At 40.9% G+C, this 27,417-nt stretch overlaps 1 protein-coding gene across 7 annotated transcripts in view; it reads left to right on the forward strand.

Annotated features, from left to right (window-relative positions):
* The first annotated feature begins 4,567 nt into the window (after positions 1-4,567).
* The window catches only part of SLCO6A1 (solute carrier organic anion transporter family member 6A1), an 82,393-nt gene continuing 59,543 nt past the window's right edge, over positions 4,568-27,417 (forward strand). For 5 of the 7 annotated variants that reach the window (XM_054715033.1, XM_054715034.1, XM_054715035.1 and 2 more), the window contains exons 1-2: positions 4,568-4,779; positions 23,856-24,116. In XM_054715033.1, coding sequence (XP_054571008.1) covers positions 4,569-4,779; positions 23,856-24,116 — 472 coding nt within the window. In that variant the 5' untranslated portion in view covers position 4,568. The remainder of the gene's footprint in view (positions 4,780-23,855; positions 24,117-27,417) is intronic. The other 2 variants (XM_054715037.1, XM_054715038.1) reach the window with 2 other exon arrangements.

Consider the following 27,417-nt stretch of genomic DNA (forward strand, 5'->3'; position numbering starts at 1 on the left):
TTTATCTGGTGAACTAAAGGAGACTGTAGAATTGTTGGAAATTTACTAAGGTTTATAAGGTCCCAATAAATTATGAGCCAACAAAATATTTAGTATATCATTAATATTCATTAGTAAATATTCCCAATACATGCAATGGATCAAGAAAAGATGAAATCAAAGGCCAAATTGGCAGTCAGTATTTCACCAGTAATGTTTGTCAAAAGTGAGCTTCCACTTATGATTTACTTTGTATAGGTTTTCAACTACTAACCATCTCTACACTAACATTGGCCAGTTATTACTTTCTGAGGAAAGAGGTAAAGGAAAGAAAATAATACAGTACTGAAGGAAATTTGAAGAGCAGGAGAATTAACTTTTAACTGCTCAAAGGTTGAATATTAAAATGTATCTGATAGCCTCATAACACAAATTGTGATTTATTAAACATCTATCCTGCTACTTGCACTGTGCTAGAAGCCTTTCTTGCCATCATAGAGCCTGCATTATTTCCATAATACTTTAGTTTTGTCACCACAGCTAATATTTGCACTAATAATGTATCAACAAGTATTTGAAGTGTTTCTCCAACATATTAAATTCCCTTTCAACACCTATTCCCACTAGATGTTTAATAAAAGTCTATCTACCTGCCATGAATAACACTGGCAAAAACTTTGAGACGCCGAAACCGGTTTGGCTCAGTGGATAGAGCGTTGGCCTGCAGACTGAAAGGTCCCAGGTTCGATTCCGGTCAAGGGCATGTACCTTGGTTGCGGGCACATCCCCAGTAGGGGTTGTGCAAGAGGCAGCTGATCGATGTTCCTCTATCATCGATGTTTCTAACTCTCTCTCTCTCTCTCTCTCTCTCTCTCTCTCTCTCTCTCTCTCTCTTCCTCTCTGTAAAGAATCAATAAAATATATTTAAAAAAAAAAACTTTGAGAGATAGGAATTAAAAATGAATAATCCTATATAATAAAAGGCTAATTTGCAAATAGACTGAACAGCGGAACAACCGAACAACCAGTTGCTATGACGTGCGCTGACCACCAGGGGGCACGCGCAGAACATGGAGGGCGTTGGCAGCAGGCAGCAGAGGGTGGAACATGGTGGGCATCAGCTGCAGTGGGATGGTGGAGTAGGTGAGCGGGGGGGCCAGACCAAGGCGGGGTGCCATGGGGGTGAGCCTCTGATAGTTACTGAAAATTCTTTGCTCCCACGCGCCACGGTCCCACCCAGCACTCGCACCTGCTGCTAGCACTGGCCCCACTCACACCCGCTGCTGGCACTGGAGCCGCTGTTCACACCTGCTGCCAGCTCCTGGCACTGGTCCTGATCGGGGCAGAAGCCACTGATTGCACCCACTGATGGTGGTGCCATCTCTGCTCACACCTGCTGCTGATGCCAGCCCCAATCACTGGGCGCCGTCAGTGGGTACAGTGGGGCCAGCACCATCAGCTCATAGAAGTAGCGGCAGGAGGGGGCTGCTGGCAGACAGGAGATGGGGAGCTGCAGCAGGAGGGGCTGGGTGGGGGTGGGGAGGTGGGCCGAGACCTGCCCCTGTGCCCACCACAGCCTCACAGCCCACAGTTTCTTTCAAGGTGCACGAATTTGTGCACTGGGCCCTAGTATTTTAATAAAATAGGCAAAAAAAAAACACTATGAATTTAAAAATTACTGTTTAAAAAATACTAATTTAGTTGTTATAACCTAAAACCTAAAGGGGAATTGTGTCTAGATACTGAGTTGCAGTAGTTTCAAGTCTGCAGAGCATCAATTAGTTTGTTGAATCATTTGATTAAGAAACCCTTAGAGAAAGAAAAATATTCTAGGCTTGTGCTTTTCATTTATGATTTCTTTTGTCCAAGTTTTTAACTAATAATCATCTCTAAAGTAACATTGGCTAGTTATTGTTACAGTAAGTCTGTCTGTTTCAATCATATACACACATACATGCACACAAATATACAACCATATACATTATGACTGTATATCTGTGTATTGAATCACAGTGTAAAATACATTTTATTGTAGGTGTGGTTAAAATTTTTTAATATGTTAGACTAGGGAAAATTATGTGCTCTCCTAGTTTTCTGCAAGAACAGAATTTTATTGAGTTATTAAAGTGAAATATTTACACGTAAACAGCTTCATTCTACATGCAATTATCTTTATAGTTTGGAAATATTACGAATATAATGATGAGAACTCTTGGATTTATATTCTTAGGCAGTATTTCGGACATATGTAGGAAGAGTAATATCTTGGGTTTAAAAAAATTTTTAATACTCACCCAAGAACATGTTTTTGATTTTTATTTTGGTGAGAGAGGAAAGGAGAGGGAGACAAGTCGATGTGAAAAAGAAACATAGATCAGTTGCTTCAGGTACACACTCAACCGGGGATTGAACCCAAAACCTGGGTATGTGTCTTGACCTGGGATCCAACTGGTGACTTTTTGGTGCATAGGACAACACTCATCCAACTGAGCTGTGCCGGCCAGCGCGCCAAATGCATTCTTTATTAAGGAGGGTGTGCTTGCCCTGTCAAATGGCAAAGATTCCCCTTGTTTTCTGAAGTTTCTAGGGTTTCTAAACCATATGCTAGACCTCACTGTGCCTTTAAGAATTCATTACAATTTCAGCAGTTTCCTTCCTATCTTTTTTTTTTTAATTCTTTGTTGTTTAAAGTATTACATGAGTCTCCTTCCCCCCCCCGCCCCCGCATTGACCTCCCCCCGCCACCCCTCCCCCAAGCACAAGCCCTCACCACCCTACTGTCTGTATTTATAATTGCTACCTCCTTCTGTCTCTGCCAAAGGTGAAAGTGTTCATGTGTCCCATCCTTTTTCTGAGGGGTTTGTTAGCCTTTGGAATCAATTTACCTTGTTGCTTTGGAAATGTAGCTCTTCCCTGGGCAGAAAAGGTGATAGTATTTTATATTACTCAGCTTTTTTTTTCTTTTCTTTTTGATTATGTTTGTTAGAGTGGGGGTAACATTCTACGTGGCTCTCTATATTCTGAGTGGAAGCAAAAATCCTCGTACCATTTATTTTGAACAAAGCTGGCTTTCCCCCTCTGCTCTCAGGCCGTGCCCAGTCTGGTACCAAAGCACAAGAATAGGAGTCCCCCTACTTTTCTACCTCCGAGGAATTCTGTTTCCTTTATGCTTATTGATGTTATGAAGCTATGTGGAGGGCATCCGAGTTAAGTAGGAAAGGAGCATAGGAGAAGTAGGGCATTGTTTCTCCTCATGTAGTGACTAATATTTGACTGACCAGGTCTCTCAGTATAGATGGGATTACATTTTCACTCACTGATGGGCACAGAGCTCTGTTGAGGCAAGCTCAGGCCTCAGGTCAGGGGTGGGGTCTGTGGAACCCTTCTGCCTAGCTCTTCTTAGTGATTTCTGCCCGCCCCCCCCCCCCCTCCACCCTCAGTTAACCAGCCCCAGCACTTTCTAGCAGCACAAAAACTTGTTGAAGAGCTGGATTTAAAAAAAAAAAGTTTATTTTTTTAACACAGTGTCTAATCCACGGGAGGGAAGATAGTTTCAATTTTCCTAGGAAGTCACCCTTCCCACATACATGGCCTGAATAACATACTCTGCCTTTGTCGAAGAAAAGAAAACCAATAAAAAGTTACATTTTCATATAAACAACACACACATTTCATGTCCTATAACTCTTCTCCTACAGTCTTTATTTTCAGTTAAGATGTTTGCACCTGCGAAAGTAAATTACACTCCAGGTCTCATCCCCTTATTTAGGAAGGAAAATAATAATCCTTTCTATTCTTGGCTAGAAATAGAGTTTCTAGGACAATAATTTTTATGTGTAAAAGCACTTTACTTAGAGCATTCAATGGAACACTGTTTTATGATCTTTGCTGGTTTCTCCAAATGTGGTAGAAGTGTCTTTTTCATGTCTTCTGATTTCTCCTCCTTCAACAATTTTTAGGTCCTTTCTAGTGAGATTATTCAGTTAGAAAAACACTACAGGATAAGAAGTCGTGGGGGGATGGGGCGAGGGAGGGGTGTCGGGGGACAGTTCCTCTATCCCATCACTGCACGTTTCTCTTTCCTTGCTTCTTAAAGAGAAGACTTCTATTGGAGTTACTGGGGTGTCCTGTCTATGTTAGTTATCAGGGTCCAGTAGTAAAAAAAAAAAAAATTTTTTTTCTTTCTCTCTGCCCCTCTCCCACGTGGAAGCCAAGAGGAAATAGCCTTGGATGATCTCTCAGGGCAACTGCCAACGGAGCTCCGGCAGGGACGTTTGCCTCCAGCCCAAGAAAGAACGTTCCCTCTGGCAGGCGCCCATTCCCTGACGTCCACTCCCGCGGGGCCGGGCAGTTGGAGCAGGCGGAGCAGGCGCTCGGCCATGGGGAGCAACAGGCCACCCAGCCCGAAGGCGAAGGCGCCCGCCCAGCCCCGGCGGGAGCGCCCCAGCCTCAGCTGGCACCCTCAGGCCGTGCGGGGAGCCCCCGTGGAAGAGGAGCCCCAGGCCATGCAGTCCCAGGTCCTGCAGGCTGAGCCTGCAGACAGCACAGCGTTCAGCGAGGGCGGGAGGGCCAGGGGAAAAGCCTGGAATATGGGTGCTGTTTCGAGTAGCGTGATCAAGTTCCACAATCTCCCCAAACTGAAAAGAAGCAGGGCTAGGGCCATAGCCCCCTTGACCAAGAAGCCGGAAGAAACCGGGAAGGAATACTGCGGCTTGTGCTGTATGGTTTTTCCCAGTTGTCAGCGTTTTAGTGACATCCACTGCTTCCTGGTTTTCCTCTACATGCTGCTGGTCTCTCAGGGTGAGCCTGGGCTGGGGCGGGGGGGGGGGGGGGGGGGGGGGGGGGGGGTCAGCAGCAGGGGGCGCTCAGTGTTGTCTAAGTGGGGGAGGCAGGAGAGGGACCAGGTGGTCCAGTTTGAGGCAGCTGTCCTCTCTAACATTGGAAAGGTATGACTAGGATAAAAGCTGGCTAACTGGGCTGTTACCATGGGTTTGGGCTCCTGTCCTCAAACACCTTATTGGCACAATTACCTCTCACTGGGCGGGTGACAGGGGTCTGGCCTCCAGAGAGCCACCTGGAGAGAGTAGTGTTGAGTCATTACTGTTGTTTGGTCACCAACCCTGAGAAGCTCAGGGTTGAATTACTTGGGGGATTAAATAAAGTTGAAAACAAGACCTGTGACTGCCAGGTTGTTTCTGCTTCTGACCACAATTTTGAGACACATGGGCCAAGCCATTTCCCTCCTGGATCTTGTTTCCTCGTGTGTGAATACAGGAGGTCGAGTCGGGCTTCAAACAATCTATATGAGAGAACCAACCGCAACTCAGAGGTGTTTATCTTTGCCCACACAGTTTGAAGAAGAATGTGGATTTGAATGCCTTTAGAAGGGTATGCATTCCCTACATGGCCGAGGCCCTCACCACTGCCTCTGCACCTACGTTCTTTAGTAGTCTGTACACCCTGATGGCCTGGGAGTGTGATAAACATGGTATCTTTTTTGTTCTAAAATGCTATGTTGAAATAAGTGTAATAAAAAAGTCTAAATGTGATTAGAATCATATGAGAGGAGCAAATAAATAGTCATTAGTGTTTTTTTCTTGATACCATCAAAGAAGTTTCTCTGAGGAATAGGCATTTGAATTAAGCCTTGATAAACAGGTAGAGTTCTGATAGCTTGGAATGTAATTAAGGAGTATTTATTGAATTAATGAATGATGTGATGTTTTGATGAATAAATACTCAGATACAGGAAAGCCTTGTTTCAGAATGGTGAGTGACTGATTTGCCTGGATGATGGTTTTGCCCAAGCACCAAAAAGGATAATTATATTTATTTTCTTTATTGTCTCAGCCCCTCCCCCCAGAACTAATATAGTGACTGAGGCAGTAAAGACACTCAATAAATATTTATTGAATACCTAAATAAATAAAAAGGAAGGAAAATACAAATTGTAGCCATATCATGAAGGTCTTTAAATACCCGAGAGAGAATTTTGAAAGGATACTAGAAGGTGTTTCCTTTCCACTAGCGTACTGGGCAATAAGTGAGGTGCTTTGTAGGCTTCTTCTCACTTAATATAGCCTCCTTATTATGTGGGTGATGAGGAGCCATTGAAGCTTCTTGAACAAGTGGTTAACAGTGAATGTTTAGCTCTACTATTTATTAACTGACTATACAGGCCATTGGCTCAGCTTAGGTATAACATTGAGTCTTGCATTCATAAAAATGGCATATCTATTCACTTATGTATTTATCAGTTGATGCATTTATTGTTAAATTTTAAACAGTTTTGAAATAATTTCAAACCTATGGAAAGGGTGCAAAGAATTCCGAGTCCCCTCCACCCAATTTCTCTAGTTGTTTACATTTACCACATATGTTGTCCTTCACCTTTTCTTTCCCTGAACATATAGATTTTTTTCAGACGTAGTGCCTCATTACTGCTAAACACTCCAGTATACATCTTCCCAAAGTGAGGACACTTTCCTATATAACCGCCATTCACCCGCCCAGTGTCAGTGCACACTACCATCAAACTATGAACTGATGATCTCACTCAGGTGTTGCCAACTGTTCGAAGAGTCTCCTTTTCCGCCCAAAATTCTCTCCAGGAATACATGTTGCATTTAGTTGTCGTATTTTGGACGTCTTCTTTAATCTGTAACACTTTCTCATTCCCTCAAGCCCCCTTGCATATCTTGTGACCATGCAAGTCTTAAAGTATATGGGTTTTTCATTCCTTATGTTGAGCTTCAACCTGGGTATGTTTGATGTTTCTGTATGATCAGGCTGTAGGCCATGCGTGCCTGCCTGCCTGTCTGCCTCTCTCCCTCCCCTTTTCCCTCCAATTTGTGGTTTGTCTTTTCATTTTCTTACCTGATCTTGTTGAATGAAAAAAGAGTTCAGTTCTATTGAAGTCCAGTTTGTTAGTTTTTAAATGGTTTATTCTTTTTGGTTTCTATTTTAAAAAGTATTGCCTAAGTCAATGTCATGAAGATTTTCTGTTTTGTCTTATCGAAGTTTTATAGTTTAGCCCTTATGTTTAGGTCTCTGATCCATTTTGAATGAATTTTTTTTGTGAGTATGGAAAGGAACACAGTTTATTTTTTTCCATATAGAATCTTATTCCAACATTATTGAAAAGACTGTATTTTATCCCATTGAATTATTTTGGCACTTTTGTTGAAATTCTGATCTTTTTCTGAGTCTATTTATAACCTTTGTATTCTGTTCTATTGACCTAATATGTCTATACTTATGCAAATATTATATTGCATTGGTTACTGTGGCTTTATTTTATTTATTGAAATCAGGTATTCTTTTGACTTTGTTTTTTGTAAAAAGTTGTTTTGGCTGTTCTAGATACTTTACCTTTTCCACATGTTGATTTCTATAAAAACTTCTTGGTATTTTAATTGGGATTTCTTTGATTCTATAGATTTGCAGAAAATTGGCATCTTAACAATATTGAGTGTTTTCATGCCTGATCATGGTATGTCTCTTTTCTTATGTAGGTTTTGTATCCTTCAATATTGGTAAATTAACTTATTTTCTTAGGATGTTTTACATACATGATCATGTCACCTGTGAGTCAAGACAGTTTTATTTCTTTCTTTCCAATCTGTATGTTTTGTTACACTGGTTAAGACCTCCAATACAATGTTGAATAGAAATTTGAAAAGAGAAGTTGTTTTTCTTTCTGATTTTAGGTAGAAATAATTTAGCCTTTCTCAATTAAATATGTTAACTGTAAGTTTTTTGTAGGTGCCCTTTATTAGTTTGAGGATGTTACCTTTTATTCTTAGCTGGTTAAGAAATTTTATCATGAATTGGTTTTGAATTTTATCAAGTTTTTTTTTCCCCCTGTGTCTTCTGAGACAGTTATATGATTTTTCTTATTTATTTTATTAATATTATATATTGCATTCTTTTATTTTTTGTATTTAACCAACCTTGCATTCCTGGAGTAAACCCTTATTACTAAATTATTATCTTTTGTATATGTTGCTGGATTCAATTTGCCAAAAGTTTGTAGTGTCCTCTTTAACTAGGTCTGGATTTTAGCCCTTGAGTTTCCATCTCAGTCCTAGGGGAAGTGGTTCTTAGGCTAGATATTTCTATATTCTTTGACATTCTCTTTACTTCTTACTAGCTAATTCCTTGTTACTTTAATCCTCTGTTATAATTAATAATTCTTTATAGCAAACTGTCCTTGTTCAAATTACTGTGTGGTTTCTCTCTCCTGATTGGATTCAGACTATTATGGAATTGCTATCAGGGGTTAGTCCCATAATATCAATATGTATAAAAGGCTAATATGCTAAGTGTCCATCCAACCGGTAGTTATGATGTGCACTGACCACCAGGGGCAGATGCTCAATGCAGGAGCTGCCAAGCTTCAGTGACTTGGCAGCAGCGGTTCTCAGATGACTCACCCTGAAACCAGAGAGGAGGGAATCTAATTCCTTGTGGGACCGCATGATTCCACCATCAGCTGTAGGTTATGTTATTGTTAGGGCACTGTTGGCCCCGAATCTGGTTTACTGCACACTTGTGTTTGCATTCCACACCCTGTACAACAGCAACTTTGCAGAGTGCCCTCTTGCACTCCGGGACCCCTGGAGGTATTTCAGAGAGCCGGTTTTGGCCTGATCCCCACAAGCCAGGCCGAGGGACCCCACCTGCTAGAGGGACCCTGCTCACTCTGCAGATGCCTTTCGAGCCACGGTGCCACCCCAGGTGCAGCTGGCCAGGGAAGGACCGTGGGAGGTTGGCTCTAGGGTGTGTCTGAACCGTCTCACCCAGTCCCATTCGGCCAGCCACCTTCTCATTAATTTCCTTTCAGTGTGCACAAATTCATGCACTGGGTCATTAGAATACTCATAAAGATGGGATTTTAGGATTGGTTTTGTTATGCTTTTAATCTTGAGTCAAGTGCTGAGCTCTTTGCCAATGGGAAATGGATAGTAATTCTTGGCATGCAGCGGCTTCACAATTCATCAAGTTATTCCCGTGTTTATTGAGATGAAGTGTCAGTTGAAGCATGTACCTTGAAAGCCCAAGTGGCTGCTGCACTTTGGCAGTAATGTTGACTATAAGGACTCTGGTGTTGGATGGAATCTTTTCAGTGCCCTTAAGAATTTATGAAGAGAAATGGCAAACTCAGGTCTCAGGTCTCAAATTTCAGCTCAAGTCATGGTCTGAGAATTTAAAAACTCCCATCAAAGCGCTAAATAAAGTAAGCTCTCATTTTATTTATTAAACTGTAGAGCTCATATTTCTGGGAATGAAACACAAAATTTAAATATATGAGCTAATGAGTTATAAAGACAATTGAATTCACAATATCACCAGTTTTTCCTGTTTCTTCCCCTCTGTTATATATCCAAGAAGAGTTATTAATTTTTTAAGACTGTTCAGGTTGTAACCTGTTAGGATACAATGGTGACTTCCAAGCTCTTTACGTGTAGAGCTAGAATGGTCTATAAGTTTTTGTGTGGACATATATTTTGTTTCTTTGGGATTTATACCTAGGAGTGGAATTTCTGGGTCATATAGTAACTCCATGATTAACTTTATAATTATGTTGTAGAATTTTCATGTACAGGGTGGGGCAAATAGGTTTAAAGTTGTTCATATGGAAAATAATCCAACAATTAATAAGTAATAATACAAGAATATATTCTGTTTCATGTACTTACAACTATAAACCTACTTTTGCCCCACTCTGTATATACTTTCTCAGTTTAATTAAGTTACCTTTTATTTCTAGTTCATTGAGTATTTTTATTATGAAAATGTTTGGATTTTGTAAATTTATTTTCTGCATTCTGATATTCATTTGGTTTTTGTTCTTTATTATCTTAATACAGTGAATTACATTGATTAATTTTCATATATTGGAATGAAATTAAGGAGGCCCCGGGCTATGCACATTTAACTTTGACAAAACATTACTATATAATAAAGAGGTAATATGCAAATTGACCATCATGCCCTCACTCAAGATGGCCGCCCCCATGTGGGCACAAGATGGCCACCACAAGATGGCCTGCAGGAGAGGGTAGTTGGGGGTGACTGGGCTGACAGGGCTCCAGGCCTGCATAGGAGAGCAGTTGGGGGCGATCGGGCCAGCAGGAGAGGGCAGTTGGGGGGGACCAGGTCAGCAGTGGAGGGCAGTTACGGGCGACCAGGCTGGCATGGGAGGGCAGTTAGGGGCGATCAGGCTGGCAGGGGAGGTCAGTTAGGGGTGTCCAGGCCAGCAGCAGAGGGCAGTTGGGGGTGATTGGGCCAGTAGGGGAGGGCAGTTGGGAGTGATTGGGCCAGCAGGGGAACAGTTAGGCATTGATCAGGCAGGCAGAAGTGGTTAGGGGCAATTAGGAAGGCAGGCAGGCGCATGGTTGGGAGCCAGCAGTCCTGGATTGTGAGAGTGATGTCCAACTGCCGGTTTAGGCCAGGTCTTAAACCGGCAGTTGGACATCCTCCAAGGGATTCCAGATTGGAGAGGGTGCAGGCTGGGCTGAGGGACTATTCCCCCCCCCCACACCCCCGTGCACGAATTTCATGCACCAGGCCTCAAGTCCTATATAATAAAACTCTAATATGCAAATCAACCAAATGGTGGAACTACCAGTCGCTATGATGTGCACTGACTGCCAGGGGCTGGATGCTCAATGCAGGAGCTGCCCCCTGGTGGTCAATGCGCTCCCACAGGGGGAGTACAGCTAAGCCAGAAGCTGGGCTCACAGCTGGTGAGCGCAGTGGTGGTGGCGGGAGCCTCTCCCACCTCCGCAGCAGTCAGACATCCCCTGAGGGGTCCTGGACTGCAAGAGAGCAGTGGCTGGGCTGAGCTAACCCCCCACCCCCGCAGTGTACAAATGTCGCGCACTGGGCCTCTAGTTTAAAATAATAATAAAGACAATTTATTTGAAGAGTTTTATAAAGTATTTGTTAAAAAAAAAGTCTCTGAATGATTTTGGATGAAATATTTCAGTACAGAAACAGAACTAAAACATTATTAAGTAGTGTTTTCTTAGATATACTAGGGGCCTGGTGCACAAAATTCGTGCACTGGGGAGGGGTCCCTCAGCCCAGCCTGCCCCCTCTCACATACAGGGAGCCCTCAGGGGATGTCCTACTAATAGCTTAGGCCCGCTCCCCGTTGGGAGCGGACCTAAGCTGCAGTCTGGCCTCCCTTTGCTGGAGGCGACCGGGCTAATCAGGGGAAGGAGCCAGCCCCATCACCCCGCTGCTGCAACTACTGCCAGTCACTGCAGCTGCCAAGGTATTTTCATCAACACAGACACCAGTCCCTTCACCATGAAAAAAATGACAACTTTAATCATTTTTAAGATACGTCTTTCATAGGATATGACATTTCTTTCTTTATTTTTCTTTTTATCCTCACCTGAGGATATGTTTCCATTGATTTTATCCCCTTCCCTCCAATCCCAGGCTAGGCCCCTTCCTAAGCCTAAAGCCTCTGCCCCAGGCTGGGAGTAACCTGGGTGCCGGAGGTTCCCAGGACCCAGGTATGTATGCAAATTAACCGCCATTTTTGTTGGATTAATTTGCATACTCACTCTGATTGGCTGTGGGCGTAGCGGAGGTATGGTCAATTTACATGTTTCTCTATTATTAGGTAAGATATTTGTAGGAAGTCTTTTATCAATTAAAATATTATAATCTACAGTGAAGGGTCATTTGGAGGCCTTAACAAACTTCAAATTTATTAACTATTTTGCTGGAGGTCCCTAAGACATCACTCAGACTGAATGATTGACTAGAAGTGTTGTAAGTTGGCAGGAATGGGCTCCAGGTGCCTGAGTGGTGGGGTCAGACCAAACCTGGGTTCAACAACTTTAGTACTTGGGTTCTGGCTAGGCAAGAATTCAGAGCCGAGACCCAAACTGTAAGAGAACATTTATTTGGTAAGTCATGGAGGTAGAAAAAGTAATTCCTAAAAGAAATGGGCTTAAGAAACAAGTTACAGAGGTAAAGGAAGGGCCCTAGGAGCTTGGAGTAAGGCAGCTAATGTTAACATGCCTGAGAGTAAGGAGAGGGACTGGGGGAGGGAAAAGGGAAAGGGAAAGGTTTGGGCATGCTCCTGGGAGGGAGAGCCCATTGGGTCCTCCATCCTAAGGGTTTTAAGGTTGGATATTTTAGGGGAGGTCCCAGGAGTAAATCTTAATAGAATAGCCAGAAATTTTCCAAGTATGTCCTTTCAGGGCCTTGTCTCCACTGATTGATTGGTTGGCACCAGGGCACGGGATCATTATCCAATGCAGCTGGTTTTGAGATTAGTCATTCATCTCATTTTGTTGTTTTTCTGGGCCTGGAGATGAAATACAACTGAGCCTTTATGTTATCTCTAGGGAGGATAGGTCAGGGAGTCCAAACCCCAAGACCAGAGATATGCTAGGGGAGGAAATATCACCCCAGGCAAGGTCCCACCCTACAATTTGTCCTTTGCTTTCTACTCTGGTGACCATTGTCCTTGCTCTGCTCATGTCTCTCTAACTGCCTCCCACAGAAGGACTGAGGACTCAGAGAAAGATGTCTTACGCATGGTTATGATTTCTTAGAGTGAATAGATAAAATCAGAAAAGGGAAAAGGCACACAGGATAAAGTCTAGAAACCAAGCCCAAGCTGCTGTGTCCTTTCCCAGTGGGGACATATGGACATGCTTTATTCTTCCAGCAATAATGAGTGATAACACATGCAAAGAGTTGCCCATCAAGAAAGATAACATGAGCCTTGGTGTCCAAGATTTTTGAGGGGTTAGTCATGTAGGCATGCAGCATCTGTGTGACTAACTTCAGCTACTCAGACTCCATTAACACACCCTCCTCACACATACACCAAAAAAAGGCGTTCCCATAAATACATTGTTAACATAAACTAATCAAACCGATACAGCATGGCCAAAGGCCTCAGGCATTCAACAATAGATGTTCACTTTAAATCACCTTCTTAGTATAAACTATCTGATCCAATTGGTACTGTGTGGCCCAAAGGCTTCAGGCATATAAAAGCACTCTTATCAGGCAGAATATTCAAGGACTCAGAGTCATCTCCCAGGAGACAACCAAAGGTCAGTCTTGAAGACAGGTCTTTTTTGAGCAACCAAGGCTTGCCGAGTCAACCCTTTGCTGCAAAGCTATAGAAAGCAATTTTGATGACTTGCAACTGATTTCATGAGAACAGTTAGAAATCAGATCATATTAAAATATATATTCTTCAGAAAAATATTAATAACATTTTATTAGAGATAAGTAGGGTTAAGAAATTGTTTAAAGTAATGTTCCTTTCAAAAATGTTATGAGATAATAAGATGTTTGAAAGTTCTTGACTGAACTTTTAGCTTCACCAATGTAATAAAACTAATTTGTCTATAAATTATAAAAATCATATAAGTTTTGATATAGTAATGTCACCGAGGATCAAGAGGGTCTCTGGCCAGAGATAGACCCTGGCCAGAGATAGTACTCTGTGCCTGTAGTTCTTGTCTTGCTTGTAGGAATGAATTCAAACAAGAGACAACAAATAGCAGCAAAAGCAGGCAAGGGTTTATCTGTAGGAAAGAAATACACTCAGATAGAACCTGAGTGGGCAACTCAGCTGGCCTAAACCAAACCAAGAGCCCTGATATTTGGAAATTCAGGGGATTTATACCCCTAGGCTGGAACACCTCTAGGCAAGGAGCAAGTCACCCCATCCCTCATGTCTCAAAAAAATATATCTTCAAACTATAAGGCCCTTTCACCCAGGTGTTAGCCACCAGTTAGACCACATCCTGTAGGAACTCTAAGTCTTTCCTTCTCACATAGTGATCTGCTGCCTCCATTGTCTATTTTTGGTTTGTTACATTTCCCTCCAAGATCCAGCTACCTCCCAGCTCATATCTACCTAGCTTCCTACTCTAACAGTAGTCTATGCCAAGCATTAGACCAGGAAAAAACAACCGAACCATCCCCAAAGATAGGAACCTGGAATTGGTTATCTGAGCTAACTGATCTTGAAAGCAGCAAAAACAACAGTATCTTGTGGAAAATGGTACACTAGAAATCCATGACATGCAGTGACAGAGTTATTTAAAATGTTGCCTGAGATAAAGTTCTTATTGAAGGCAAGACTTTGGAAGACCAAGAGCTTCTGCAATTGACTTCTATGGTGAAACTTTAGACTACAGAGATTCTGGGTTTGGCTGACTGACTGCTTCTGACTGTACTGAAAAGTTTACAGAAAGAACATGAGTTTAGGGCATAATTAGAAAATGTGTGAGCTTCTAGTCACCCACTGCATATTTTGAACAGTACCAACACTAATTCATGGTTGTAGAATTACAACACAATTTGAATTCACAGATTCACTAAATCGCTTATGTGAGAGTTGGGATATTGACTGTAGAAGAGGGGACCCTGGAAATTGGGTGGAATTCAGTGAATCTGAGACCCATCAACCCTGAAATTCCAAGTCTCCTTTCTCAGTAGGAGCAACATTTTCTCCTATGACTGAAAAAAAAAAAAAAGTTTCTGCTTAAAGACACTGAATTTACCTCACCCGACGTTAGGGAATGCTGATTCCCTCATGACCCACCCCATCACCCTTTATTGATGCCAGACTCATAACTAGAATGAGATACCAGGCTTTCCAGAATGACCAACATACAGTCTTCCCTGGGAGATAGTGTCTTATGCAGTAAAAATGTGCCTGCTACTTTAGGAAAATTGGTTTGGAGTGTGCAGGGCTACCTCTTCTGAAATTAATGAAAAGTTTCTTCATTTGTACCATTTACTTCTAAGAAAGAAACATAAACTTATGTGCCTGTGGTTTTTGAAGGTGGAAGTATGCCATGGTAACATTATAGTCCCACTTAGGGGAGTCCCTGAAAAAAATAGAGGAAAAGGGAAGTCCTCCTAGTGGGCAGAATGTTGGTTAGTAAAATTTGATTGTATTTCCTAGAAACCATGCTGCCATTATCTAATGGGTTGACCATTTGGTAACTAGAAGGGCTGGGTAAGTGGTATGTCTATCTGAATGGGCAGAATTATCCTAAACAAATGCTCAACAAAGAAATTCATTGCAGAGGAAACTCTCAATAATGAGGTAGATAGGTAACCAACCTCAGAATATTAGCCAGCCTCTTTTCCCGTCATTATACTAGTATGTCTTGTTCAGATGGCTCATGTTTATGACAATTGTATCAAGAATGGATATTATACAAGGGCTGAATGCATGGATTTATCTTCACCAGAGCTGAACTAGCTATTGCACTACTGAGTGCCTGTCTTGCCAACCAGGAAAAGTCAACATAATCCACGATACTTAGCATATTAGGGCTTTTATTATATAGGACTAGAGGCTCAGTGCATGAAATTTGTGCACGGGGATGGGGGGGTGTCCCTCAGCCCACCCTGCACCCTCTCCAATCTGGGACCCCTCAAGGGATGTCAGACTGCCCATTTAGGCCAATCCTAAACAGCCAGTCGGACATCCCTCTCACAATCCAGGACTGCTGGCTCCCAATCACTTGCCTGCCTACCTGCCTGATTGCCCCTAACCACTTCTGCCTGCCAGCCTGATCACCCCCTAACCACTCCCCTGCCAGCCTGATTGAAGCCTAACTGCTCCCCTGCAGGCATGATTGCCCCTAAATGCCTTCCCCTGCCGGCCTGGTCACCCTTAACTTCCCTCTCCTGCCAGCCTGGTTGCCCCTAACTGCCCTTCCCTGCAGGCTACCCCTAACTGCTCTCCCCTGCAGGCCTGATCACTCCCAACTCTCCTCCCCTGCAGGCTTGGGCACCCCCAACTGCCCTTCTCTGCCGGCCCAGTTACCCCTAACTGCCCTCCCCTGCAGGCCTGATTGTTCCCAACTGCTTTCCCTTGCAGGCCTGGTCCCTCCCAACTTCCCTCCCCTGCTGGCCTGATTGCCCACAAATGCCCTTCCCTGCCAGCCATCTTGTGTCCACCTGGTGGCGGTCATCTTTGACCACATGGGGGTGGCCATCTTGTGTGTTGGAGTGACAGTCAATTTGCATATGATGTGGGTCAATTTCTGGATTCTCTATTCTGTTCCATGGGTCTATATGTCTGTTCTTGTGCCAGTACCAGGCAGTTTTGAGAACCATGGCTTGGTAATACAGCTTGATGTCTGGTATTGTGATCCCTCCAACTTTGTTCTTCTTTCTCAGGATAGCTGTGGCTATTCGGGGTATTTTTTTCTACCAGATGAATTTTTTCAGAGTTTGTTCTAGATCTTTGAAATATGCCATTAGTATTTTAATAGGTATTGCATTGAATCTATAGATTGTATATTACCTCTTTATTATATAGAATGAGTGAGATCATGTGGTATTTTTCTTTCACTGACTGGCTTATTTCACTTAGCATAATACTCTACAGTTCCATCCATGCTACTGCAAATGGTAAGAATTCCTTCTTTTTTATAGCAGCGTAGTATTCCATTGTGTAGATGTACCATAGTTTTCTAAGCCACGCATCTGCTGATGGACATTTAGTCTGTTTCCAAATCTTGGCTATTGTAAATTGTGCTGCTATGAACATAGGGGTGCATAAATCCTTTCTGATTGATGTATCTGTTTTCTTAGGATATATTCCTAGAAGTGGTATTACTGGGTCAAATGGCAGTTCCATTTTTAAATTTTTGAGAAACACCATACTGTTTTCCACAGTGGCTGCACCAGTCTGCATTCCCACCAACAGTGAAGGAGGATTCCTTTTTCTCTGCATCCTCTCTAGCACTTGTTGTTTGTTGATTTGTTAATGATAGCCATTCTGACAGGTGTGAGGTGGTACCTCATTGTTGTTTTGATTTGCATCTCTTGGATTATTAGTGACTTTGAGCATGTTTTCATATATCTCTTGGCTTTCTGAATGTCCTCTTCTGAAAAGTGTCTATTTAAATCCTTTGCCCATTTTTTGATTGTATTGTTTATCTTCCTTTTGTTAAGTTGTATGAGTTCCCTGTAAATGTTGGAGATTAAACCCTTACCGGAGATAACACTGGCAAATATGTTCTCCCATGCAGTGGGCTTCCTTGTTGTTTTGTTGATGGTTTCTTTTTGCTGTGCAGAAGCTTTTCATTTTGATGTAATCCCATTTGTTTATTTTCTCCTTAGTCTCTCTTGCCCTAGGTCTGTGTCTGTAAAGATACTACTACGACATATGTCTGCAATTTTGCTGCCTATGGAGTCTTGCGGGATTTTTATGGTTTCCCAGCTTACATTCAAGTCCTTTAGCCATTTTGAGTTTGTTTTTGTGTATGGTGTAAGTTGGTGATATAGTTTCATTTTTTTGCATGTATCTGACCAAATTTCCCAGCACCATTTATTAAAGAGTCTGTTTGGACTCCATTGTATGCTCTTGCCTCCTTTGTCAAATATAGAGTATAATGACTTGGGTCAATTTCTGGATTCTCTATTCTGTTCCATGGGTCTATATGTCTGTTCTTGTGCCAGTACCAGGCAATTTTGAGAACCGTGGCTTGGTAATACAGCTTGATGTCAGGTATTGTGATCCCTCCAACTTTGTTCTTCTTTCTCAGGATAGCTGTGGCTATTTGAGGAATTCTTTTATTCTAGATGAATTTTTGGAGAGTTTGTTCTAGATCTTTGAAATATGCCATTAGTATTTTAATAGGTATTGCATTGAATCTATACATTGCTTTAGGTAGTATGGACATTTTAATGATGTTGGTTCTACCAGTCCATGAACATGGTGTGTTCTTCCATTTGTTTATATCTTCCTCTCTCTCTTTTTTCAATATCCTGTAGTTTTCCGAGTACAGGTCTTTTATGTCCTTAGTTAAGTTTATTCCTAGGTATCTTAAATTTTTTTGGTGCAATGATTAATGGGATTGTGTGTTTTTTTTTTCATTTCTCTTTCTGTGAGTTCATTATTGGTGTATAAAAAGGCCATAGATTTCTGGGTGTTAATTTTGTATCCTGCTACATTGCCAAATCCATTTATTAGGTCTAGTAGTTTTTTGATGGAGTCTTTGGGGTTTTCTATGTATAGTATCATGTCATCTGTGAATAAGGACAATTTTACTTCTTCTTTTCCAATTTGGATGCCTTTTATTTCTTCTTCTTGTCTGATTGCTATGGTTAGTACTTCTAATACTATGTCGAACAGGAGTGGTGAAAGTGGGCATCCTTGTCTTGTTCTTCTTAGGGGAAATGAGTTTAGTTTTTGCCCATTGAGTATGATGTTGGCTGTAGGTTTGTCATATAGGGCTTTTATTATGTTGAGGTATGATCCCTCTATTCCCACTTTGCTAAGAGTTTTTATCAAGAAAGGGTGTTGAATTTTGTCAAATGCTTTTTCTGCATCGATTGACATGATTATGTGATTTTTGTCTCTCAGTTTGTTTATGTGATGTATCAGACTTACTGATTTGCAGACATTGTACCATCCTTGCATCCCCAGAATAAATCCCACTTGGTCATGGTGTATGATCTTCCTAATGTATTGCTGAATTTGGTTTGCTAGAATTTTGTTGAGGATTTTAGCATCTATGTTTATCAAGGATATTGGCCTGTAGTTCTCTTTTTTTGTGGTGTCTTTATCTGGTTTTGGCATTAAGGTAATGCTGGCTTCATAGAAAGAGCTTGGAAGTGTGTCTTCCTCTTCAATTTTTTGGAATAGTCTGAGGAGGATAGGATTTAGTTCTTCTTTGAATGCTTGGTAGCACTCCCCAGGGCATTTGTTTGCTGGAAGATTTTTTATCACTGTTTCAATTTCTTCGGTAGTTATTGGCCTATTCAGGTTTTTTAAAAAATTTTTTGGTTGCCATTTGGGAGCTTTTATTTTTCTAAGAATGTGTCCATTTCATCTAGGTTGCCCATTTTGTTGGAATAGAGTTGTTCATAGTATTTTTTCATATTCATTTGTATTTCTGTGGGATCGGTTATTACTTTACCTCTTTCATTTATGATGTTGTTTATTTGGTCCTCTCTCTTTGCTTCTTAGTGAGCCTGGCTAGAGGTTCATCAATCTTGTTTATCCTTTCATAGAACCAGCTCTTGGTTTTATTGATCTTTTTTTTTTTTGTCTCTATGTCATTTATCTCCACTCTGATATTTATTATTTCCTTCCTTCTGCTTACGCTGGGCTTTTCTTGTTGCTCTCTTTCTAACTCTTTGAGTTGTAGGGTTAGATAATTTATTACCATTGTTTCTTGTTTTTGAGGTAAGCCTGAAGAGCTATGAACTTCCCTCTCAAGACTGCATTCACTGTGTCCCATAGATTTTGGATTGTCGTGTTTTCATTGGCATTTGTTGCCATACTGTTTTTTATTTCTTCTTTGATCTCTCTGGTATCTCAGGCATTGTTTAATAGCATGCTATTTAGCCTCCAGGTGTTTGACTTTTAAAAATTTTTTTTATTGTAGTTGATTTCTAGTTTTATGCCATTGTGATCTGAGAAGATGCTTGATATGATTTCTGTCTTCTTGAATTTGCAGAGACTTTGCCTGTGTCCCAACATATGGTCTACCTTTGAAAATGACCAATGTGCACTTGAGAAGAATGTATACTCTGTGGCTTTGGGGTGAAATATTCTGAAGATGTCAATTAATTCCATCTGAATTAGTGTGTCATTTAGGATTGATATTTCTTTGCTTATTTTTTGTTTAGAGGATTTGTCCAGCGGTGTTAGTGGGGTATGAAAGTCCCCTATTATGACTTTAATGCTGTCAATCTCTCCCTTGATATCCTCCAGAAGTTTTTTTTATGTATTTGGGTACTCCTGTATTGGGTGTGTATATGTTTACCATATATCTTCTTGTTGGATTGCTCCCTTTAGTATTATGAAGTGGCCTTTTTTAACTCTTGTTAGGTCCTTCACTGTGAAATCTAACTTGTCAGATATAAGTATTGCTATCCCAGCTTTTTTTCATTTACATTTGCCTGAAATACCTTTTTCCATCCCTTTACCACTAGTCTGTGTGAGTTCTTTTTTCTGAGGTGGGTTTCCAACAGATAGAATATACATGAGTCATGTTTTCTTATCCACTCAGCTACCCTATGTATTTTGATTGGGGAATTTAATCATTTACATTTAAAGTTATTATTGATAGGTACTTGTTTGTTGCCATTTTTATTTCTTATGACTGTGTTCCTTCTTCGCTTCCTATTTCTTCTTTTCTCACCAGACCCTTTAGCATTTCATGCATTGCTGGTTTGGTGGTGATAAACTCCCTTAGTCCTTTTTTGTCCATGCAGCTCCTGATTTCACCCTCAATTTTGATTGATAGCCTTGCTGGGTACAGTATTCTTGGATTTAGACCCTTCCTTTCAATGACTTTGTATATTTCATCCCATTCCCTCTGGCCTGATGTGTTTCTGTTGAGAAATCAGTTGCTAGTCTGATGGGAGATCCTTTGTAGGTAACTTTCTGTATATCTCTGGCTACTTTTACGATTCTTACTTTGTTGGTGTTTGCCAATTTAATTATAATGTGCCTTGGCGTTGGTCTTTTGGGGTTCATTTTGTTTGGACTCTGTGAGCTTCTTGGACTTGTGTGAGTTTTTTCTTCCCTATATCAGGGAAGTTTTCTGTCATTATTTCTTCAAACAGGTTTTCTATTCCTTGCTCAGTTTCCTCTCCTTCTGGCAACCCTATTATGTGGATGTTGTTTTGTTTCGTGTTGTCCCAAAGTTCCTTTAGGCTCTCCTCTTGTTTTTTAAGCTTTTTTTCTAGATGCTGCTCTGCTTGGGTATTTTTTCCTATCTTGTCTTCTAGCTCACTGATGCAGTTCTCCACTTCTTCTAGTCTACTGTTGATGCTTTCTATTGAGTTCTTTATTGCAGTGATGTCATTTTTCATTTCTTCTTAGTTCTTATTCATTTCCTCTTGTTTCTTACACATATTGATGAATTTGTCTTCCAACCATTTCAGCGACGTTATGACCATTTCTCTGAATTCTTTCTCAGACAGGTTGCTTGCTTCCATTTTGTTTACTTCCTTTTCTGGTGATGCCTCCTTTGCTTTCATATGTGGGCTGTTTCTTTGTCTCCCCATGATCTCTTCTCTCCAGGTGTCTGGTTATGTAGCTCTCTCTCTCCTGCATTGACTTAAAGGCACAAAATACAACACAACAAGGCACAATGCACAAGGCACTGAACTCAAATGTATTCATGATACTAATAACCCCAAATAAAGGTGACCACTAGAGAAAAGAGAATTAGGGGATTTAAAAAAAAAAAGAGTGCAAAAATTACGTTGAGAAAAGGGAAAAAAGTAAGAGAGAAAAGAAAGAGAATAAAAAAGAAGGGGGAAAAACTATATGGGGAGAAAACTCCAATAGAACTATAACTAATAAAAAAAAATGCAAACAACTAACACCCAGAGATGAATGCAAATTACAAACAACAACTAATAACAAGCGAGGAGAGGAAAAACAGAAACAAAAAAATAGTGAAACAATCACACAAACAAACAAACAAAAACAATCTAATCAACAAACAACAACAATAGGAGAGAAAGAAGGGCAAAAAAAACCCCAAAATAAAACAAAAAACATAAATAAAAAAACAACAAAAACAAAAAAAAGGGAAAAGAGAAAAAATTTTGGATAGTGAAGAAAGAGAAGAGAGAGGTGTGTATGAACTTGGAACAGGGGATCAGATATTATATATATTAGTAGGACAAATTTTTAGCAGGGGGCTAAAAAGAAGGAATAGGGAAAATCTAAAGCAGGAATAGGGTAAGGGAAACAGGACAACAAAAGGGTAAAACTGAGGAAGAGAGTGTTGGCATAAAGGTTAAGTTGAGATAGAGTAAAATGATGCTAAAGGAAAAATGAAAATAGAGTGTAGAACACTAATCCCTGAATAAAATAAAATAAAGAGAAAATAAAATGAAACTTTAAAAAAGGTAAAATAATAATAGTAATAATACTGATTAAAAATAAAAATATAATAATTAAAAAGGTAAAATCAAGTGAGAAAAAAAGAAAAAAATTAGTTTCTTAAGTGAAAGATAAAAAATGAAAATGTGAAGGTCATTCACTTTCTCTACTGTTCTGTTTGGCACACCTGTTTCCTGTCAGGTAGTCAGGACAGTACTGAAGTTCCCTGCATTCCACAGCTCCTCTGTGTCGTAAGCCACAATCTTGTTTTCAAGCAGACAGTATTTCTTTGTTACTCAACCTGCCTGTGGTTGTAATTGCCCAAGAGTCAGTTTGTGATTCAAACCCTGGGTGGCAGTGTTTCTGTATTGACATCTGGGGCTATAAGTCCTCTCTACCCAGTATTTAGAATTTGTTTTCCCTGCTGCACTTAATACTGGTTTGAGGGTATGGACTGCCCCAGAGCTGGTTTTCTGTTCGTTTCTCCCAGCTCTGATCCCCAGGTTCCACAAAAACAACTTTCCCCTGCAGTCTCTGAGAGTGTTTTTAATTGGGTGATCCTATGTATTGGGCTTAGTAATAAAAAGCAAGGATTTAAAGAGAAAAAAGAGCCAGAGTAAGTGTGCAAAGTCACGACTTTTTCACCCCGGCACTGCATGCGACTCTGCTCTTATCTCTGTGCATGTCTTTTTCTCCTGGCACAGTGCAGCTGGTTTACTGGTAAAGCCTCAGGCTGCCTTTTTGTGCCCAGCCCATCTATGGGTTTATTCCTAGAGTTACCTTCTGTGCAGCCCTGTGGACCCCATTCCACATTTGTGGACTATGCTGGCCCCAAAATCCATGGGTTTTGTGGGGCGCATACTTCCTCTGAATCTCTAGATCCTGCTATGCACATATCTTCCTTCAGCCTGGATCACAGACCTCACCTTTCTCTGAAGGAAATCTGACCTTTCCGTGAGAAGGTGCAGAGTTCATCTGAGTCCGCATATTCGCGCTGCTTGAGACCTGGTGTTTGTGGGTTCACAGCTGTCTCTGGGTGTTGTGGTTGTAGAGTCCCGGGAGTTATCTGATTCTTCCCGATTGAAGGTAAGGCTAGGCTTCCGATCACAGCCACTCTTCCTTTCAAGATGGCATAGTCTCTGTGGCAGAGCTGGTCACTCTGGGAGAGATTTCAGCAGCAGTGGAGGCTGCCCAGTCAGGGGAGCCTGGTCCAGCAGTCCCTAACAGTCCCTTGGAATATAGCTGTCCCTCACTCACAAATAGACACTCCCCATACGTCCACACATTCTCCTTTCGTTCTCTCACCCACACACTATCTTGCAGCCTGCCTTCCTGTCGGCAGCCATCTTCGATCTTCTATGTCAATTTCTTTTTGTTTCAAATATTTAGTGTGATTATTTCCCCCCAGTTAGATGCTGAGTGATGGACATGGGCATATATGATACCATTTATTTCATGTTCAAGAACATGACAAGCAGTAGTATTGTTCAAGGATGTATACGCATTGTCAAAAAAGTGTTAAAAAGGCTAGGAAATGGTGAACTTCAAGTATAGGATATGGGTTATGGAAGGAGAGAGAATATGTTTGGGAGTACTTGTTGGACTTCAACCATTTTGATAATGTTTTATTTTCTGTTCTGGATGATAGATATTAGATTGTCATTTATTCATTTTTATTATCGAAATATAATACATCAAAATAAATATTAGTACAGAGATGATTGAAAAAATCATATTCTTCATAAATTACTCATCAATATAGTATTTTTTAAAAAATAGATACAGTTATTCCATTGGCAAATATTTCATAGAGGTTAAAGCTTATTAGTGTTTTAGAAAAAGGATCATTTTGTGCTCATAAATTTTAAACACATTTAAATAAGGTGAAATAAGTTTGAATCACTATAAATTAAGTTTTGCTTTGTAATGATTACAATGGTGATCTGTTTTGTCTCTTAAAATGCATACTATTGTGTGTTTTTTTTTTCTTTCTACATTTTAGGTATGGTGTTTGGTCTTGTAGATGTGAGCATTGACACGTTTCAGAGGGGCAGTGGTCTGAAAACCATTGAGAGTATGTTGTTGTCATCGAGTTATGATATTTCATCTTGCCTGGTAGTAGTGTTTGTAGCGTATTATGGAGGGAGAGGAAACATTCTAAAATGGATTATAGTTTCCTCCTTTTTAGTAGGATTTGGATCACTTTTATTTGCTTTTCCATACTTCCATGGTGAAGATTATCAATTGGACATAGAAACTGAAGGTAAGATTTAAATGTTACTGTTATACATCAAATAATTGTTCCTTTAAATCATTGCCTCTAGGACCTTATAATAGACTGTGATACTTGTCTGTCTATATACACATCCACCTGTATCTATTTCTATGATCAAGTTTATTAAGCTAATTAATTGTAGCTCCCTAGTAATATATATATCCATTCTTTTATCTTCTCAGGATCATATAATTTTTCATGTAAGAGATGGGCCTAGGAAGAACAAAGACTACTTTGTGATAATTATTTTGTGAAATTGTTTTTCTTTTATCAATTTTTATATATGTTTCTTGAGAATTTTAGTAATTCCTCCTGTGTTCCACAAGGTGCTTTAATTAATCCATTTATTTTGACTTCAAAACACTGACACACAAGCACCAATACAAACATAAAACACTTACACAAAAAAAAGAAAGGTCACACATTTTCTAGCTACTCCTCCCACTTCAAAATGGGAGCTGCCCTTTGACATTTTCATACACCTATCTATGCAGATATATTGCTTTATTTTATATACATAACCAATTTTCTACTCTGTTCAAACATTAGTGTGTGTGTGTGTGTGTGTGTGTGTGTGTGTGTGTGTGTGTGTGTGTGTAGAATTTCTATGTTCTCTTTGAAACAGTCCATTTACCACCACCTGCCACTCCCTTTCTCTACTTCCCTCATCCCATCACAGTTTTCCATACCTAGGACAAGTTGATCTTCAGGCCTGCTTCAACCAACAAGTAGGTATCATATTCTATCAAATCATTTAGCAGTTAAAACTGAAATTTCTTCATTAGTCTGTGAAAACACTTGTATCACACTCTGATCTTTAGTTTCTAGATTTTTATATGTGATTGGCCACCCAACATTCCCATGGTTGCAGTGAACTGTCACTTCACCAGGAACTTCCTAAATATCTATTATCCCATTTTCTCATTATACCCACTCATTCTTCCAACTCACTCATATAATTAAAACCACATTTCTTTTATCAGAATCTTCAGTCTATTAACATCTACTTTCTTCCTTAATTAAACTCTCCTTATCACTTTCTTTAATTTATATTCCTTAATATAAAATATTATATTAAGTACTAGAGGCCCAGTGCACGAAATTCATGCACGGTGGTGTGTGTGTCCCTCAGCCCAGCCTGCACCCTCTCCAAACTGGGGCCCCTAGAGGAATGTCCGACTGCCTGTTTAGGGTTGGATTGGGCCTAAATGGGCAGTCAGACATCCCTTTCACAATCCAGGACTGCTGGCTCCCAACTGCTCACCTGCCTGCCTTCCTGATTGCCCCTAATTGCTTCTGCCTCCAGACTGATCACCCCCTAACCGCTCCCCTGCTAGCTTGATTGATGCCTAACGGCTCCCCTGCCGGCCCAATTGCCCCTAACTGTCCTCCCCTGCCGGCCTGGTCTCTCCTAACTGTCCTCCCTTCAGGCCTGGTTGCCCCCAACTGCCCTCCCCTGCTGACCTGGTCACCCCTAACTGCTCTCCCTTGCCAGCCTGCTTGCTCCTAACTGCCCTCCCCTGCTGGCCCGGTCACCCCTAATTGCCCTCCCTTGCCAGCCTGGTCGCCCCTAACTTCCTTCCCCTGCAGGCCTGATCGCCCCAACTGCCCTCCCCTGCAACTGCCCTCCCCTGCAGGCCTGGTTACCCCCAACTGCCTTCCTCTGCCTGCCCGGTCACCCCTAACTGCCATCCCCTGCAGATCTGATCACCCCAACTGCCCTCCCTTGCAGGCCTGGTCCCTCCCAACTGCCCTCCCCTGCTGACCTGATCTCCCACAAATGCATCCTCTGCCAGCCATCTTGTGGTGGCTGTCTTGTGTCCACCTGGGGGCAGCCATCTTTGATCACATGGGGTGGGCCATCTTGTATTGGAGTTACAGTCAATTTGCATATTACCTCTTTATTATATAAGATTTCAAACATACTCTAATTATAATCCTAAGATCCCATCCCATTGTCCTATTTTGATCCTGGCTGAAAAATTTTTGATCCAACTAGTTATCTTTCCTACACGGTTGAGGAGCATTTTAGAGAAAAATCACACAAAAAAAGGATCAGTTAGTCCCACAATGAATTTGTTACTGTCAACCTCAATTATTCTCTTACATGAATCCATTCCCCTGACATTTTTTTAAGTCTACTCTCTTTCATAATTCACAACTTTCCTCTTGTTTTAGTTAGTTTGGGCTACTATAACAAAAATATTATAGACTGGGTGGCTTAAACAACAGAATTTTATTTCTCACAGCTCTGCAGGCTGAGAGTTCAAGATCCAGGTGCCTGACAATTTAGTTCCTGGTAAGGACCCTCTTCTTGGTATGTCCTCATATTGCTGTAGCCAAGAAAGAGAGGGATAGCAAGCTCTCTAGTGTTTCATCTTATAAAGGCACTAATCCCATTCATGAATACTCTACTTTCATGACTTAATTACCTCCCAAAGGTCCCATCTCCAAATACTATCACATTGGGAATTTGGATTTCAACATATGAATTGTGGGGGGATACTTCAGTCAATAGTACTCACTTGCCAAAACTGGTTTGGCTCATTGGATAGAGCGTCGGTCTGTGGACTGAAAGGTCCCAGGTTCGATTCCAGTCAAAGGCATGTACATTGGTTGCGGGCACATCCCCAGTAGGGGGTGTGCAGGAGGCAGCTGGTCGGTGTTTCTCTCTCATCGATGTTTCTGGCTCTCTATCCCTCTTCCTTCCTCTCTGTAAAAAAAAAAAAAAAAATCAATAAAATATATTAAAAAAAAATAGTACTCACTTAATTCATCTTCTGTATTGGATAGAAAATACATGCCATAAGAGGAAATTGCCTTAATTTCTTACCATAGAAACTATAACTTCACCTATATTTTCATGTTTTCATTCCTTACTTCTTCATTCCTGTTAAAATGGAAGAGCTATCCTCCTGCTAAACATCCTGTTCTCTCTTACCTCCTTGGGAACTTTATTCCAATAATAATCTGTACTCCTTCTGCAAATTCCTCTCTTTTTTTGATGTTACTCATTGGCACCTAAATGTACTCAAGTTCTTCCCATTCTTTAAAAACAAAAACAATAATAGATATAACTCTCAGTCCTCTTATCACTTTGCAAAATCTCATCATTTTCACTGACAATTTTTTTGAAAGACATGGCCAAGCTTTCTGACATTATTTTATATCCTTTTTTCAACCCACTTGAGCATGGCTTGAACCCTAAACACTGCAATGAAGTTATTTTCACCAAGCCACCAACATAATTCATGTCATTTAACATAATTAAAACTTTTGACTTGTTATA

The sequence above is a fragment of the Eptesicus fuscus genome, chromosome 4 (assembly GCF_027574615.1).
Source record: "Eptesicus fuscus isolate TK198812 chromosome 4, DD_ASM_mEF_20220401, whole genome shotgun sequence".
Classification (NCBI taxonomy): domain Eukaryota; kingdom Metazoa; phylum Chordata; class Mammalia; order Chiroptera; family Vespertilionidae; genus Eptesicus; species Eptesicus fuscus.